Source organism: Narcine bancroftii, chromosome 8 (assembly GCF_036971445.1).
Source record: "Narcine bancroftii isolate sNarBan1 chromosome 8, sNarBan1.hap1, whole genome shotgun sequence".
Taxonomy (NCBI): Eukaryota; Metazoa; Chordata; class Chondrichthyes; order Torpediniformes; family Narcinidae; genus Narcine; species Narcine bancroftii.
The window spans coordinates 154796039-154815045 of record NC_091476.1 but is presented as its reverse complement, the minus strand read 5'-3'; the positions used below and the strand labels follow the sequence as shown (position 1 = coordinate 154815045).

Genomic DNA, 19007 nt, shown 5'->3' with positions numbered 1-19007 from the left:
CCGGGATCTGTAGATTGTGCATGGCCATGTTATTTCTTGTGTGCATGTGCAAATCTTCAGTTGGTGCATTAAACGATATGGCAGTACGGACCAGGGTAGGGTGAGTGAGGCTTAAGTATTTTTTGGTGACCGTTAACACAGATGTTTTGTTATTAAAGATCGTTATTATAGACACACAAGTCTTTTGTGTGTTAATAAATAAACCATTTTAAAACTCATCTAAACTTAGTGATGAAATAATTGAAATGCATCACAAATAAAAGAGCCTCATCTAGCCTCCAAGAGGATTTTGTGGACAGTAGTCACTGCAAAAACCCAAGCATGATAAATGAAATGATTGCTAAAAGTGGAAATATTCATACGTCGCTAAGTCACTTATTTTGCCTTCAGTGTCAAAAGGAGCACAAAGATCACTAAGGAAAGAGTACATTCTATTAACGATGGACAATAATGAACTAAGGCAGAAGTTGCAAAAAAGAGTTTTGAATTAATAATTTGTAACTGTGTTGATGCATGAAGGTGCCGACATCAATGTTGTAGATAATGAGAGCACATGAAATATTAGCCAGGATATCCATCGTAAAAGGCCTTTGTGTCTTTGAAAGTGGAAAATTACCAGACCTGGATGCAATATATATCCCAGGTTGTTAAAAGCAAAGAAGGAAATTGCAAAGGGTAAGAACATCATTTTTCAATCATCCCTTTGTTTGAAATAGGATGAAGGGACAAACCAATAATTTACAGGCCAATTGCTTTGAGTTCATGGTTGACAAGTTATGGAGTCGATTATGACAAAGAGAATAAACTTTCATTTAGAAAGATGCAGTTTCATCACTGATTTTGTAAGGAGGCAAACAATTTAATTTTTTTGTGGAGGTTACGTGAACGGTTGATGAGGGCAATGAATTTCATGTAGGTTATGTGGATTTGACAATGTCACCATGGTTAGTTGTTCAAATATTAAAAGGTGCACGTTCCAAGGAAGAGTGGAAAATTAAATTCAAAACTGGTCAGAAACAGGAAGGATAGAGTAATGATTAATGATGCATTTGTGACTGGAGAGTGTTACAAGTTGGTTTCTGCGGAGCTTAGTACCCTGTCCCACATGTTTTCTTGTTTTTAATTAATGATTTAAATATAAAGGTTCAATGAAATAAGTTGGCAGACATTACAAAAAACTGGCTGTGTGGTTGACAGGGAGGAGAAAAGCTTTCAACCGCAGGAGGATATACTGTATTTGGTCTGGCCTGTTTGGTAGAAACAGAGTTTAATCCTCATAAGTGTCAGGAAATATATTTGTTGAAGTGGAACAAGGTTAAGCGTGATAAATGGGAGGATTTGAGACGTAGGCAGGTCTTGAAATGTTCGTGTACACATCCTTAAAAGTACAAGGACAAGGACAAAACAGAAGGTTAAAACGATGGTGAACTTGTAGAATTTGTTATCACTAAATCAGTGAATATATTTAAAAAGGAGATAGATTTCTGGACACAAAATGCACCAAGGAGTATAGAGAGTAAGAATATCATATTAACCATAACCATATAACAATTACATTACGGAAACAGGCCAGCTCAGCCCCTCTAGTCCGTACCACTTTGTGATCTCCTCTAGTCCTACTTACCTGCACCCTGCCCATAACCCTCCAATCCCCTCCCATCTATGTACCTATTCAACATTTTCTTAAATGACAAAATTGACCATGCTGCAACCACCTCTTCTGGAAGGTCATTCCACTCAGCCACCACACTGAGTGAAGAAGCTCCCTCTCATGTTACTTCTAAACTTTTTCCTCCTAACCCTTAACTTATGACCTCTCATTCCAATCTCACCTACCCTCAAGGAGAAGAGCCTATTCACATCTACTCTATCTATCCCCCTCATAATTTTAAATACTTCGATCTAATCTCCCCTCAACCTTATATGCTCTAATGAATAAAGACCCAGTCTATTCAGTCTTTCTTTGTATTCTAGATACTGCAATCCAGACAACATTTTAGTAATTCTTCTCTGCACCCTCTCTAGCTTATTGATATCCTTCCTATAATTTGGGGTCAAGAACTGCACACAGTATTCCAAATTTGGCCTCACCAATGCCTTGAATACTCTCATCACTTCCCAACTCCTATATTCTATGCTTTGATTTAAAGGCCAGCATACCAAAAGCGTTCTTTACGACTCTATCCATAGGAGATTCCATTTTCAAAGAACGATGGACCGTTATTCCAAGATCTCTCTGTTCCTCTGCATTCCTCAGTGCCCTCCCCTTCACTGCATATGTCCTGTTTTGATTATTCTTCCCAAAATGAAGCACTTCACACTTATTGGTATTAAACTCCATCTGCCATCTTTCAGCCCACTCTTCTAAGCCGTCCAAATCCTTCTGCAGTTTCTGAAAACCATCTTCACTAACCACAACTCCCCCTATTTTTGTATTGTCCGCATATTTACCAACCCAATTTACCACTCCATCATCCAAATCATTAATGTAAATGACAAACAACAAGGGACCCAACACCAATCCCTGAGACATCGCTCGTCACCGGCCTCCCTCCTGACAGACAGTTATCCACCATGACTCTCTGGCATCTACCTTCTAACTACCATTGAATCCATCTGACTATCTCAACATTAATACCTAGTGCCTGAACCTTCCTTACCAACCTTCTATGTGGAACTTTATCGAAGGCCTTACTGAAATCCATATAGACTCTACCCTCATCAACCTTCCTAGTCACCACCTCAAAAAATTCACAAGATTTATCAAACATGACCTTCCTCACACAAACCCACATTGGGTGTCCATGATCAATCCCTGCCTCTCTAGATACTTATACATATTATCTCTAAGAATACTTTCCATTACTTTACCGACCACCAACATCAAACTTACAGGTCTATATTTGCTGGGCCTACACCTGGAGCCCTTTTTAAACAGAGAAACCATATTTGCGATAAGCCAATCCTGAGGCACCATGGCCCCCTCTAGTGACTTCTAAAAAAACCAGTCAGAGCCCCTGGTATTTCCTCCCTGACTTCCCTCAAGGTCCTGGGGAAAATCCCGACAGGACCTGGAGAGTTATCCATCTTTATATGCCTTAAAAGTTCCAACACCCCCTCTTTCTTAATCCCTAAATTTTCCATAATCACCCCTTTTGCTTCACTTATCCTACACTAGTGAATAATGAAGAGAAGAACTCGTTCAATATCTTCCCCATCTCATTTGGCTCCGAACACAGTTGGTCGCTCTGATTGTCTAAGGGACCAATTCACTCTCCTTTTGCAATTTACATATTTCTAAAAACCCTTTGGATTTACTTTCACCCTGCTTGCTACAGCCACCTTGTACCTTCTTTTCGCTTTCCTAATTTCTTTATTAAGCTTCTTTTTACAATCCATGCATTTTCCAAGCATCTCGTTCATACCTTGTTTCTTTTATTTAATGTACACTTCCCTTTTAATTCGAACAAACTTTCTAATCTCTCTTGAAAACCACAGCTCTCTTGAACTTTTGGCCCTGCCTTTTATCCTAACAGGAACATAAAGATTCTGCACCCTCAAAATCTCACCTTTAAAAGGCCTCCAATTCTCCTCTACCTCCTTCCCATAAAACAAATCAGCCCAAACCATTCCTTGCAAATCCATTCTCATTTCTTCATATCTGGATTTCCCCCACTCAAAACCTTAATCTTCGGACCATAATTATATTGAAACTAATGGTACCGTGATCACTGGATCTGAAGTGTCCCCCAACACACACCTCAGTCATCTGCCCTATCTCATTCCCAAGAGTAGATCCAACACTGATCCTTCTCTAGTGGGCACCTCAACGTGTTGCTGCAAAAAAACTATCCTGCACATATTTAACAAATTCTAATCCATCCAGCCCCTTCACAGAATGTGTTTCCCAATCTATATTAGGAAAAATAAAATCCCCCACTAACACAACTCTGTGCTTATTACAAATCTCTCTGCTGCTTCTTCTCTATTTCTCGCTTCCCACTCAGGGGTCTATAATACACCCCTATAATTGTGATATAAAGATCAGCCATGATTATATTGAATGATGGGGAGGACAAGAAGAGCTTTAGAAAGTTCTTAGTATTGTATGTTTCCATGATTAAACAGACTTTCCTTTAATAGCCTGGAAGTAGAATGGAAGATTAAAGAAGCTAAGCTGATGTTTATTAAGTCACAGTGCCAATCATTGCATCAAGTTCTGGTCACCACATACACAAATTATGGTTGCATTGGAGAGAGTTTTGAGATTCATAAGGATATAGCCAGAATTTGGAATTTTTAAGCTGAGGAAATATTGGCTATTTTCTTTGAATAGTAGTCGGAGGAGAGTTTTAATTGAGATCTATAAAATGACGAGGGGCTTGGATAGAGTAAAAAGGAAGGATCTATTTCCCTTAGTTGAGGGTTCAAAAGCTATGGGGAAATAATTTCAAATATTTGCTAGAAGAATTAAAGCAAAAGAGAGGACAAATCTTTCTACATAGAGGGTAATGTGGATAGTAGAAGTCAAGGGTAGCTCCTTTTTTAAAAATTCAGTACAGATGGGGGGTGGGGGGGGAGTTGAATAGATTCCTACTGTATGTCTGATGCTTTTGTTTGACAGATCAAGTGGCCAATAAATCCTCCCAGTAATGTGATCCTTGAAGCACTGCAGCTGGAGGTGAGGGATATGTTGAGGTGGGGGAATAAATACAAGAGGAGTTTAAATAAAGAAGCAGAGACTTTCCTCACATCCTGATGGTAGGTATTCCCATTTATTCTGGGAGCACCAGTTTTAGGAGGTAGAATTCCAGATATCTGCCTCACTGCAACATCTTCAGCTTGAGGAATGTTCTCATCTGCTTGCGCTCTCTGTAATTTGATTCCTTATTCCACAGACAGAAGTGTTTGCACAGCAGTTAGTGTAATGCCTTTACAGCGCCAGCAACTGGGACCAGGGTTCAAATCCCATGCTTTGTGCGAGGAGTTTGCACGTTCTCCTCGTGTCTGTATGGGTTTTCCCTGGGGGCTCCAGTTTCCTCCCACCATTTGAAAAGTACAGGTGGGGGGGGGGGGGTGTAGATTATTAGGTGTAAGTGGGATTGCATGGACTTGTGGGCCAAAATGACCTGTTACCGTGCTGCATATCTAAATTTAATTTAGAAGTTCATTGATCCTGCACTCTATAAAAAAACTGAATTTATGCGTCAGTAATCATGTGCAGCTAAGACTGACGCATGTGCTGGCTTATCATTAGGACTCGTCTTCCTGTGACCTTCTTCTGCAGCATACAATTCATTAAATTTATAGTCAACTATGAAAAAAGCAAATAGTTTTTTGATAGAAGAGATCTGTGATAAGTTACAGCAAATCTCTTCACATATCATCTGTTTTCCGCAACTTCAATAACTCTTAGTGAACTCCAGGAATATTCTAACAGATCAAGTTGTCACAAAGATGGATTGGATTGAACATTAATCAGAGAAGGGATGGGTGAACATGGAGGAGCAGGAGTTGATCCTCAAGTTTGCTCCACCATTCACCAAAATTGTGGCTGATTTTCCAAAATTGTTTTTCCACCCAGTCCCATATCCTTAAAATAAAATTAAAAAACCCATTGTCATCCAAAATGCTTTGGATGAAGGTCGGAAATATAATGGGTGGGACAGACAAACCCAAAAGGAGAAAATAGAGATCAGGACAGGATGCAATGAGACCCAAGTTAGAATAAAATGTACTAGTTTCTCTCCAGAAAGGGAGATCTTGGTCTATATTAAATTTATAAGCTATTTCTGAATATGAAGGGGAATCAATAAACAAAAGATTCTGTTATCACCAACTCTGTGTTGGAATTCATAAGCTTCATTATGACACACTCAATGATGGAGTCTATTTTCAGTATCAGCCACAACCTGGAATCCTGTCTAAATAAATCTACTTGCATTAGTGAATATCCCACTGTACCCAAGAAGGGCTGACACATTCAAATGGGAAAAGAAGAAAAATACAAAAATGTCAAAAAAGAAATATCTTTGCATTTCACAGCACTTGCTCATCAATGTCTCAAACAGTTGCATCTAAGTGGAGGCTTGCTATGTGCTTGTGGGAAAGGAACAGAAAATTCACACTGGAAACACAGGCTACAACAGGTGTTGGAATCTGGAGCAAAGAACCAGCATTAGTGGGGGTGGGGATGGGGAAAAGATTTGGGTCAAAACTGCTGCCGATAAGGTGAGTTGAAGGCAGAGTACAAACACAGACCTTTTGGAACTGACAAACTGTTGGAATTGAATGGAGTGAAACACAAAAGTGCCTTGTTTCTGTGCAATAAATTATATGCAATTCTAGGTAAATTTGACAAACCTTATGGATCGTCTCTGCTAGCTCCACACATAACCTGATGATCTCTTTCTTCATATCAATGTAATTTATGATACATATAAAGGGATACCTGGTTTGGCAGAGAAGTATAGTTAGAATTTCTCTCAGAGCTCAGATCAGTGAAAATTGGTGAACAAACACCACCTGTGCTGTTGATTTCATTCCCCCACAAGGTCATCATCAAGGTATTCAATATCTGTACCCAACCAGCTTCATGCCTTACCTTTATAGTGGCTTTTTTGCAATGAATTGAACAACCTCCCTACCCACCGATGGGAGTTTAAAATCTTCTATCTGGACCACAACTCACTCCATGGCCTTTCTTTGTCTACAAATCTCCATGGATTCAGGTTCCTTTCTCTTCTTTGCAAATCTTTCACTTCATTCCAACCCTGATGAAAAGCCTTGACCCAGCAATTGTTTTTTCTTCCTTCAGAGAATCTTCTCACATTTATGACACACAATTCATGTGTTGAATCTTATAAACTACACAGTGATGTGCCACTGTACAATAACACTGCAGAAACCCAAATAAAACCGAAAAAGCTGAAAAACTCAGCATGCCATTATTTAGACAAATCAAAGTTAGCAACATGTTACATACACAAAGAAGCTCAATCTTACCTTAACAACCTTATTATTTCACTCCGTCAGAGAAATTCACTTTGTTCTCACTACTGAACCCTAACCCAACTTCTTGATTATGTATATTAACAGATAGAAGCATAAAGGGTAGGAGATTATCCATAAGTTAAGCTGCAATATGGGAAGGGAAACAGAGTTAACATTGTAGATTGACTCTTGTCTTTGGATGGCATAGTGGTTAGTGCAACACCTTTACAATACCAGTGATCAGGACCAGGGTTCAATCTTGAGCTGTCTGTAAGGAATTTGTACGTTCTCCCTGTGTGTACATGGGTTTTCCCCAGGGTCTCTGGTTTCCTCCAACTATTTGAAATGTACTGGGGGGTGTAGATTAATTGGGTGTGAATTGGATGGTATTGACTTGTGGACCAAAATGGCCTGTTACTGTGCTGCATGTCTAAATTTAAATTAAAAAAAAACATTCACTCAGTTTCTCTTCCAACATATGCAGTCTGACCTGCTGAGTATTTTGAGCATTTTTGGTTTTTTTTACTTTAGGTTTCCAGCAGCTTGCTGGTTTTCATTTACTGCAGCAACCCAAGCTGTGGGAAGAGTTACTTCCTTCTTTTTACCAATAAAATGTCTTTGTAACCATTAGTAATAATCCAAAACATTAATTCACATGAGCACCTGTTTAGCCAGGAAAATATAGCTTTGGTGATTTGAAGAAGATCGATAACACAGCAGAGGAGGTCTCCAGACGTTCTCTGTGGACTTGGGGTGACCTTCCTCCGACTGACAATAAAGGACTGAAGGGTTCCAGAGACAGCTCTCAGCTTCTCCATCAGAATCTTAAGATTCTCAGTCTCAAGGTCATAGGTCTGAAAGTGAAGACAAAATCATTCAGAAAGAAACTCACCTAGAAAAGCCCATGTAAGAATCAAGCATCATTCCAGAAACATTCAACACCCACATAATAACAACAATATTTGTTCCCATACAATTAGTGAAACAGTTGGGTGGCACAGTTAACACAACGCTATTACAGCACCAGCGTCTCATGTTCGAATCTGGCGCTGTCTGTAAGGACTTTGTACATTCTCCCCATGTCTGTGTGAGTTTCCTCTCATCCTTCAAAAAAAAACGTACAGGGGTTGTAGGTTACGTTGTGTATTTGGGTGGCACAGGCTTGTGGGCTGGAAGGGCCCGTAAAAGTTCTGTATGATTTTATTTATTTAGGATTGGTGGCTCACAGTTCATTGGAATGCTAGTCAGCATCAGAGCTCCAAATCATAAAGATTGCCCAAACTGGTTAATATATAAACTGGAAGCAAAGATTTGAAGGAACTTATGTAATAAAAGTTCACTGGAACTCTTGGTATACATTCCCCTGGTTGCTGTTGGTAGCATCCAATGATTTGTACCCAAGTCATTTTCAAGTATGTCAATGTTTCCGATACTTCAGTAACCAGGGCAGAATCAAATTATCAATACTGAGCACATCTGCTGATGGAAACAGTAATTTCAACTCAGCAAGATTTGAGGGCAGTTTTGTATTAAGTAATCATATGCCCAGAGTCACTCATTTAAAGCAAGCAAGAAGCCCCCCCACCCCCCATCCGTTCTTCCAGTGCCGAGTCCACAATGAATTTCAGTTTGTTATGGTGATTACAGGTTTGCGGGAGGAGCTCTTTCATCTCTAGTATAGCAAAACCCAGACAATCTCACAAAATGGAATCAACCTGTTTAAACTCTAGCGAAACAAAACATTTATTTGTACTTTGAAAGCATCCTGCAAAAGTGCAACAACAGGAATAACAGAGTTTAAGATCAGCAAAGCTTTACAATGGGTTGATTACATTTGGCAAATTAGACGGAACTGCTTTAGCACATCATGATTTACAACTAGGTCTGAAAGGATTTACAACCTAAATCTTAAACAAGGCCAATGGTTGTAGATAGGAGTTTACTGTGAAACAGTCAAAAAGCACCTTAATAGAAGAGGTTGTGAGGTGAAGAATTAACTGGTAAGCTTATTTAGGAAACAATAAAGTGTTGCCTGCAAGTAACCCAGCCAAAATGTATGGTTATCTATGCTCTGGAGCCATCCAAGTTTACTGATAATATGAAACTGGTACAAAATAAAGTCAGAAGAAGGGGATCATCTCCAACCAGAAAATTCCTGAAACCACACAGATATTTACGGTCGGTGGTTCCTCTGTTTCATGCTGAACTGTTCATTAAAAGATCAAACTAATCCAGCTGCAAATTATCAAACATTATAGGTCAGCACAGTCAGGAAGCATTGTTAATCAGCCACTGGAAATTTGAGCAATTTGGTGACTGACTGATATGATGTGTTACAATCTTAAGTCAGGTGTTCATTATTGTATGCTTAGATGGCTGGTGAGGTAAACCAAATAAAAGACATCACTGTACAGAACCCAACATGATAAACGGGTGGGGGTGCTGGAAGAGAGAGAGAGCGCGCCTCGATTCAACTAATGCACCCTCAAGGTGCTCACGCACATGTGGTGCACTGTTGCAAGTACAGTGGTTGCAATGCGATTGCATCAGGCACAGAGCAGCCAATGGCCGCAGCGGTCTACACCAGGGTACAAAATGAATAGAATTGGTCGTCCAGTGTTCCTTACCAATGCACAAAGTAGCTCCACTGCTTCCAGAATCAGCTCCTGGTGCCCAATTTGCTTCACACCTAATTCCTCCAGGTTCAGCTGTGATAATCGCAAAAGTTGCTCCCCATTCACTTGCCACTGGTCAAATGGATATTTTTGCACGCCACTGTCCAGGCCTATGGAACACAACAGGCAGAATCTGAAGTAACCTAGCCTACACCAAGTACAGGAAACCTGCACATACAACCACACAAAGAGCAGGGTAGAACTTTGCATATAATCAAATGACTAGGACCTGCATTGCCACTTTAATCTAAAGATTGTCCTCAACCACTTAACATACCTGCAACATAAAAAGTGAGAAATGGTCAATAAAAGACTTTTCAACTGTGTCTCTTTTCACAGTTGCTGCCTGGCCTGCTGGACATTTACAGAATTTTTGGTTTTTATTGCAGATTTTCAGCATCTGCATCTTTTTGCCTGCCACCTCAGGGTCCAATGCAGTTCATCCTCAGAGCATGGAAACCCCCCCATAATGTACAAAAGTGCACATTCAGTGCACTCCAGGTCACCCTTGCCCAGCCTCACTGTGTATACGACAACACACTCTATTCTTTTTTCTTCTTCTGTGATGTTTGACAATTCGAAATAAGCACCATTAAACTTGACAATAAACAATTTGCTGTGGTATCTCGACTGCATGGTGATTTATCACAAATTGCTCAATACAGGTCCTTCCATCCTGTTTACTGGCATATTGTCATTATTGCTGACTGTGCAAAACAGCAGTAGGCAAACATTGGATGCAGGCATACATTTAATGAAATAAAATATCCAACAGAAGTTGTAAAACATCCTGGTGCCAACTGCAGTTTGATTGCACAGAATTAACCATAGAGTTATATCACCTTGTCCTGTCACTTATAGTGCCTTTCTATACTTCACCCATTTACCTGCACTTGGTCAGCAGCCTTCTGGTCCTTCATGATTCAAATGCTCATCTGGACATTTCCTAATTGATAGGACAATGAGATTATCTGATAGGGTGAAGCTAGGCTTACTGAGAGGAGTTCCTCCAGCTTTTCTGTGTGTTTTTACGACACTAACAGTGCCTGCAGACTTTCATGTTTCACTTGTTGAGGTGATTCCTCTATTAATGGAACTGTCTGGCTAATGATTAAAGATGACAATTACAGAAAGGAAAAAAAAAAGAGGGCTGCAAAATGCAGTTTAGAGATATTGAAGATAAATGAAACCAAATGGAAAATATTTGGAGATATCTGCCAGATCTGTTACATTTGTGGAGAGAATGGAGTCAATATCACAGGTGGATAACAGTGCGAATAGTACTCCTTCCTTATTGTGGCTGAGGCAAAGAAGCTGTGAAAGCAGAGGTGCAGGAAATAGATGAGAAAGAGTTGAACTCTTGGTAATCTCTGGTAGGGAGGAAGCTATGGATAGACCAACAGGATATTTCCAGCATGGTTTTGGGTCTCAGGACTGTATTGACAAACAATTCACAGCATTGACATGCTCAGTATTTGTGTTTTCTCTCTCTCATTGCACTTATTAACCCATCAGTAAAATAGCTTCATAAACAGCTGAATCACCTTGGTAGCCCTGCAAAATCCTCATTTTAATTAAGGGGTTTTGAACTGAAACATCAACTTTGTTTCTCTTTCCACTGACAATGGATGACCTATGGAGTCTTTTAAACATTTTTTCCTCTTTATTTTAGAAAAATAACTCAAGATACGCAATTATATTTAACTACTAAGAAAGGGTCAGTTATTTTTTAAATTTACATTTTAAATTTAAATTTTCTTTTTAAGATATTTTTATTGTCGGTGGTGTGTTCTCTTCCCATTTAATCAAAATTGCATTTCTGGCTATCAATAAAGTAAAAGATAAAATTCAGTTTTTGAGTTGAAGTTGTGAGAAACAGAAGTACCTTCACAGAATTTGCTCAAGACAAAAATTGAGAACAAAGAACATTTATTATACAACAATGCAAAGTTGGGTGCTTTCCCCTTACCCTGGGAACACACACCCACACTGGGTCTCACCCAACATTTATACAGTTTATTTCAGTATAGAAGTACCCTCCACCTTACATTCTTCTGCCTCCTGGATGAGTTTGGCATTAGGCAATCCTGTCTGCCTACGTGCTGTTTCTGTGAACTTGGAGGACCGGGGGGGGGGTTAATCCTGTCGGTGTCCCATCATGTCATTGTCCTTATTCACACCTTCCTGACTCTCAGGGCTTACTAACTTCTTATATGCAGAACTTGCTAATTCTGTCTAAAAGGCTAGAAGACCCTTATCTTATTCAGACTAACTTTACTTCCTACATTCCATTATCTATCCTCATCCTATTCATACTGGCTTTATTCATCTCTCATATTTTCATATTAGTTTTACTCATCTCTCACAAAGTCAATAAAATGTCATCATCTTGAGATGATCCAAAAAGAGCAAGGTTCCAATTTAACCTTAAGAATCACCGATAATGTTTGAAAAATATCTTTCCAAAATGTTTTATTTATTTGTTTAAATTTGGACATCTTCTTTGGCTTGGCTTCACGGACGAAGATTTATGGAGGGGTAAATGTCCACGTCAGCTGCAGGCTCGTTTGTGGTTGACAAGTCCGATGCGGGACAGACAGACACGGTTGCAGCGGTTGCAGGGGAAAATTGGTTGGTTGGGGTTGGGTGTTGGGTTTTTCCTCCTTTGTCTTTTGTCAGTGAGGTGGGCTCTGCGCTCTTCTTCAAATTTAGACATAGAGCACAGTAATAAGCTATTTCAGCCCATGACATCCAATTAATCTACAACCTCTGGTATGTTTGGGACGGTGAAAGGAAACTAGAGTCCCTGGGGGGGAACCCATGCAGATACAGGGAAAACATACCAACTCCTTACAGACAGAGTGGGATTTAAACCCTGGTCCTGATCGCTGGTGCTGTAATGGCATTGTGTTAACCAAATCTTGAGTATTTTAATACACAAGTCTAATAGGGGATGACAATTTCATTCACTCGTGGTCTTCACTCTTGGCATTTAGCACTAGGTGGTCCTGGCTGGATATAATCAGGGCTCCTGACACATTGGTAAAAGAATCACATTAAATAAGTCAACATTCTCTGTTCTAACACCCATATAACATTCAGAAATGAGTTACTAAGAAGCAAGCAACATTCAGTCACAAGAGGTGCTGGGCAATGACCACCTCCAAAGAGTCTACCACCTGTGCTTGGTATTCATGACCATCCCCAAGAACCCCAATGTCAACATGCCTATGACATCATTGAGCAGCTCAACTACACCAGTTGCTTGAATATTGTAGCTATCACAGGTCAGAGGTTGGATATCCTACAGCAGCAAATCACCTCTTGACAGCCCAAAATCTTTCAAAATATAGAAATGCTGGAGGAACTCAGCCAGTGCCCAAATGATCCTCCTGTGGACACCGTGAGACCAGCAGAGTTCCTCCAGCATTTCTGTGCTTGTTTGAAGGCATTCCACTGAAGACACGAGGTAGGCATTCCAACACCAGCACAGTGTCTACAGTATGCACACTTCCAAAATGTATCTCATTCATTCACTTCTACTTTGATAGCACCCTCCCAAACCCAAAACTTTTACCACAAAGAAACAGGAGATCAGGCACAGAGGACACCAGCACTTGCATGTTTCCTTCCAAATTCTACATCTTCCTACCTTGGAAATATTTTGCCATTTCTTCCTCACTGGTGGGTCCTCAGCCCTCCCTTTGCCCTGCACTCTCACTCAATTATTTGCTCATTTTGGACTCATTGGAGAGCACAATACAAAAGGAGCCAACTTGTGTATAAATATTTATGATACAAGTCTCCAGGTCAAACAATTTTCCTTGTTTGAAAAAATGTCTCCTTGCTGAGGCAATCTGATAATCAAACTGATTTCCTGTATTTCTTAGGGGACAATTTCTAATGTACCAGGGGTGCACTTAATGCATTGATAAAATGCCAAGTGATTTGCACCAGGAAATCTAATATTGTTGGCAGTGATTTAAAAAAAATCAGTTAAGAAAGGAAATCGTATTCTCACTTACCAACCTGAAAACATGCAAGCAAAGAGACATCTTTCCCAGCAGTGAGTCAGTGTATTGAATCAGGAAAGGTATTTGCTCTGTTTCGTGTAAGCCATGTTCTATTTTTCACTTATTATGGTTTGTGTTCAATTATTTATCCCTCTAGAGGTATAAATTAGCCTCTGATTCAAGTAATGGTGGGCCAACCTTTCAATCGGTCTGTTGTTAAATCCTGTCTCAGAGATTATACAGCTTCTCTTCCTCAGGAGCCAGACTTCGGTTTCAGAAAAATGGAACTACTCATAGTTTGTCTCCATGCAACTCCAGTAGATAATGGAGCTCGTCTGTTTATCTATGAAGTCGATTTTGAATACAAGTCTTTAACATTGATCATAACCCAGCTGCAAGATGCATTTCAAATGTCATGCCGGGAGATTATTATACCAGTATTCCAAAAGATTACAAACCAAGATTCCGTGCTTGTTCAAGAATGGAAGGAATTGTGTATGGAGAAAGCACACCTTTATGTATCTGAATTTCCTGTGCACGTAGAAAAGTTAAAACGTGCCCTTTAATTATGTTTACCTGGGATGTCAGCTGTGCTCGGTGTGCAGGAGGTGCTGGGAGCAGAATTGTTTTTTGAGCAGTTACTGGATTTGGATGCCACCAATATGGGTGGTGTTTAATTTGCATTCCTAACTGCCATTTACTTTGACTAATGCAGGCTTTCTGGTGACGGCACTCACAATGCTGACAAGAGTTCAGAATGGGCAAATTCAGCACTCTTCTTATAGTTACTGGTCTCATTTTTCTGGATGGTGCAGAGCCTTGATAAGATACGACACTGCACTTTGGAGTGGTGGGGTAAATTAATATTTAGTGTAATACATAATCAAGATATTTATCTCATCCTGGATATTATTCCTGGAACTCAATGCATCCAAGCAAATATGAGGTATTCCATCAAGGCCCTAATGAATGGTGAAAAGACTCTGGAGAGTCAAGAGGCATGTTACGTTTTGCAGAATACACAGCTTCTGTCCTGGTGTTGGTTGGCACAGCATTTATGGGATGGAATAAATGATGAGAAGCTGGAGCGACTCAGAGAAAAACAAACAGTTAACATTGGTTAAGATAAAGGTAGGGAGGGAATACAGCAAACATAAAGAGTGGGCGAAGGAGCCAAGAGGAAATACAATACTAAACAAATGGGAGAGGAGAAACAGGCAGGGGAGCAAGGGCAGAGATCATTTGAAGATGGATGGGTGGGGTGAGTTGAAAACAAGTACTGGAATAGGCTAAGAAAATGGGAACAACAGGTGGAAACAATGGAACTGGATTTGGGTAGGGTGTACCCGAAATTGGAAATTCAATGGTTGATCCAGTCATATTTTTGATCAGGTCAACAATTTTGATGGTGTAGAATTCAACAATGGTAATCCCATCGAATATTAAATGTGAGGCAAGATCCTCTCCCCTGATGTAGATGAGCACTGCCTAGTGTTTTGTAACTGTAAAGGTTATTTGCTACCAGCCCATGGTTGTATCTTGCTGTGATTCTGCTTCAGGAAGGCATGAATTATGTCAGGAGTTACAAACTGAATATTATTTAATTTTCCCTTTGTGACCTCATTTTGGAGGGCATTGTCTTTTCAGGTAGCTAAAGATGTCTGGGCCTCACAAGCCCATGCTGTTGTATCCTGCAACAATCATGACCATTTTCCTTTTTGCCAAGTATGAATTCAGTCAACAGTTTTTGCTTGACTTTGTTGTATCAAGGCTTCAGTATGACAGAGTCAAATACTGCATTGATGTCAAGAGCATGCACCCTCTCCTCCTCATTTAGACTGACTACAACCCAAACCAAGAATTAAAAGTCTGCAGACACCATGGTTGAAGTAAAAATGCAATGCTGGAAAACTCAGCCAGTCAAACAGTGTACTTTATATAACAGGGGTGGACAAACTTGCTTAACACAAGAGCCTCATACCATAAACTTGAGATGATTGAGAGTCATAGCAATCACAAGCCACACCCACTAATTCTATCGGTAGCCACTTTCAGGTCGCCATAATACCCTAATGTTTTTTTCTTTGGCTTGGCTTCGCGGACGAAGATTTATGGAGGGGGTAAAAAGTCCACGTCAGCTGCAGGCTCGTTTGTGGCTGACAAGTCCGATGCGGGACAGGCAGACACGATTGCAGCGGTTGCAAGGGAAAATTGGTTGGTTGGGGTTGGGTGTTGGGTTTTTCCTCCTTTGCCTTTTGTCAGTGAGGTGGGCTCTGCGGTCTTCTTCAAAGGAGGTTGCTGCCCGCCAAACTGTGAGGCGCCAAGATGCACGGTTTGAGGCGTTATCAGCCCACTGGCGGTGGTCAATGTGGCAGGCACCAAGAGATTTCTTTAGGCAGTCCTTGTACCTTTTCTTTGGTGCACCTCTGTCACGGTGGCCAGTGGAGAGCTCGCCATATAACACGATCTTGGGAAGGCGATGGTCCTCCATTCTGGAGACGTGACCCATCCAGCGCAGCTGGATCTTCAGCAGCGTGGACTCGATGCTGTCGACCTCTGCCATCTCGAGTACTTCGACGTTAGGGGTGTAAGCGCTCCAATGGATGTTGAGGATGGAGCGGAGACAACGCTGGTGGAAGCGTTCTAGGAGCCGTAGGTGATGCCGGTAGAGGACCCATGATTCGGAGCCGAACAGGAGTGTGGGTATGACAACAGCTCTGTATACGCTTATCTTTGTGAGGTTTTTCAGTTGGTTGTTTTTCCAGACTCTTTTGTGTAGTCTTCCAAAGGCGCTATTTGCCTTATCCAACTGCACGAAAACCAACAAGGTCGGGTCAGATACAGCAATGAGCTCTCTGAACCCTTCTCCATTAACAATGGCGTGAAGCAAGGCTGTGTTCTCGCACCAACCCTCTTTTCAATCTTCTTCAGCATGATGCTGAACCAAGCCATGAAAGACCCCAACAATGAAGACGCTGTTTACATCCGGTACCGCACGGATGGCAGTCTCTTCAATCTGAGGCGCCTGCAAGCTCACACCAAGACACAAGAGAAACTTGTCCGTGAACTACTCTTTGCAGATGATGCCGCTTTAGTTGCCCATTCAGAGCCAGCTCTTCAGCGCTTGACGTCCTGCTTTGCGGAAACTGCCAAAATGTTTGGCCTGGAAGTCAGCCTGAAGAAAACTGAGGTCCTCCATCAGCCAGCTCCCCACCATGACTACCAGCCCCCCCACATCTCCATCGGGCACACAAAACTCAAAACGGTCAACCAGTTTACCTATCTCGGCTGCACCATTTCATCAGATGCAAGGATCGACAATGAGATACCCTAATGTAAAGCCGCCTAAAATACCCGAATGTGGCTGTCAGGAGGCCACCTAAAAGCAGAGAACCCGTCCCCGAGGTGTACTTACTCAACCCATCTTGGGGAGGTATATTCTCCACTTCCGAGCGCTCCCCCAGGCACCTGAAAGCAGCATATATTTATCCCCGACGAATCTCGAGTGGTGCCTGGTGCGGTATATGTGTCTGCAAAAGTGCTGTTCCCTCAGGTGCTCTGGTTTCCTCCTATGTCCAAAATGCTAGATGGGTTGATTGGCCTCTGTAAGCTGCCCCTAATGGTGATTCAGGGTGAGAGGGGGGCACTATTGGTGCCTAGCAGCGGGCAGGCTGTTGACAGTCAGCTGGCGACCCGCTGACAGCCACCCTCCCCGCATGCAAGATATTGCTGCAAGCCGCACATTACGTGTCAAAGAGCCGCATGTGGCTTGCGAACCGTGCGCGGTTTGGCCACCCCTGTTATATAACAAAGATTCATAATCAACATTTTGGGCTTGAGCCCTTCATCAAGTTCAAAATGTGGGTTATGCATCTTTATCTTTGGTATATAAAGTACACTGTTTGACCGGATGAGTTTCTCCAGCATTATGTTTTTACCCAAACCAAGAATGAATGAGCAACCCCTCCTAACCTGTCCTTGTTACACTCTGTACTCCTAGTATTGACAAAGGGTTCCAATCCAAAATGTTGACAATTCCTTTTCTCCCACCAATGCTGCTCAACCTGTTGACTTCCTCCAGCGGATTGGACTTTGCTCCAGATTCCATTATCTGCAGTTTCTTGTGTGCCTGCTGCTATCTTCACTTTGTTGATAATGACGAATAAGATAACGGGGTAGTGTTTCCTAAAGACACTACCTCTTGCATTTGTTTTGGCTTTTGTTGATAGGTCACATCTAGGCAATTTTCCATATTATCAAGTAGATCAGGGCTTTATCTGTATTGGAAGAACAGAGGAGCAGCTATTTATAGGGCACATCTTCAATACCATATCCAAGATACTTTTGGCCACATTACTGTCACTCTATCCTGTGCACTCATCTACCATCTTGTCATCATACGCTGTGAATTAAATTGGCCCAAGATTTGTTTTTAATGGATGGTGGGGACCTCTGAGAATCATTTTTGTATCAAATTTATATCAATACAAGAGAGAAATATCTGAAAATGAAATGTTGTATGGCTGTTTTATTTTTGATCCTTTAGACTTGAGTTTGTAAGTTCCTTTTTTGATCGTGTGAGTTTCCACCAAATGCTCTGGTTTCTTTCCATATCCCAATATGTGCTGGTTGATTGGTCGAGAAAATTATGCCTCTGTGCAAACATGTGACAACAAGAATTAAAGGAAAGTTGATGAACTATAGGGAAACAAGGGGGGGAAAACAGCACTGATGGGATTTCTTTATTGGGAAGCAAACATGGACCAGAGGAACACTAATGGCCTTCTTCAGTGTGTTATGATAAGTAAGCAAATAATAGGAAGGTCGGACAAATTGAAAATGAAATAATAATTGAGAAAAAACCATTTCTGCATTGTGAAATGTGGTGTGGAACTGTCAGCTTGATGCCAATCATTACTATTTTTGACAAGTCATAACCCTGTTTCAGGGAAAGAAGACTTCTTTACTAATCAATTTTTCGAGTGACAGTCTCTGACCCAAATATTCATGAGCTGTTAATTTTGCTTTCTTCATGACAAGGATGTCTAGATTTCAGTAAAATTGATCTATAATCTTGCAGAAAGGATCTGCAAGCATAAACCCCGACACAGATGACTTTAGCAGAAATGGAGGAGTTCCAGCGAATTTACACTTCAAAGGATCAACTGATATCAAAGCATTCTCTGCAGAATGTCGAAGGTTACATCACTTTAAAAGACACTTTGGGATCATTCAGCAAACAAGATGATTTAGAAGTTTGCCCGAACAGTATTTTAGTTTGGTGACTGCTGGCTCTAGGAGTCATTCAAATTGTGAATAGATATGA

The 19007-nt window shown here is 40.9% G+C and overlaps 1 protein-coding gene across 4 annotated transcripts in view; it reads right to left on the bottom strand.

Moving 5' to 3' along the window:
* cnksr1 (connector enhancer of kinase suppressor of Ras 1) overlaps positions 1 to 19007 on the bottom strand; it is a 79542-nt gene that overhangs the window by 53724 nt on the left and 6811 nt on the right. For 3 of the 4 annotated variants that reach the window (XM_069895459.1, XM_069895458.1, XM_069895457.1), the window contains exons 2-4: positions 9621 to 9778; positions 7657 to 7847; positions 6364 to 6451 (exon numbers count right to left, since the gene is read on the bottom strand). In XM_069895459.1, coding sequence (XP_069751560.1) covers positions 6364 to 6451; positions 7657 to 7847; positions 9621 to 9778 — 437 coding nt within the window. The remainder of the gene's footprint in view (positions 1 to 6363; positions 6452 to 7656; positions 7848 to 9620; positions 9779 to 19007) is intronic. The other variant, XM_069895460.1, reaches the window with a different exon arrangement.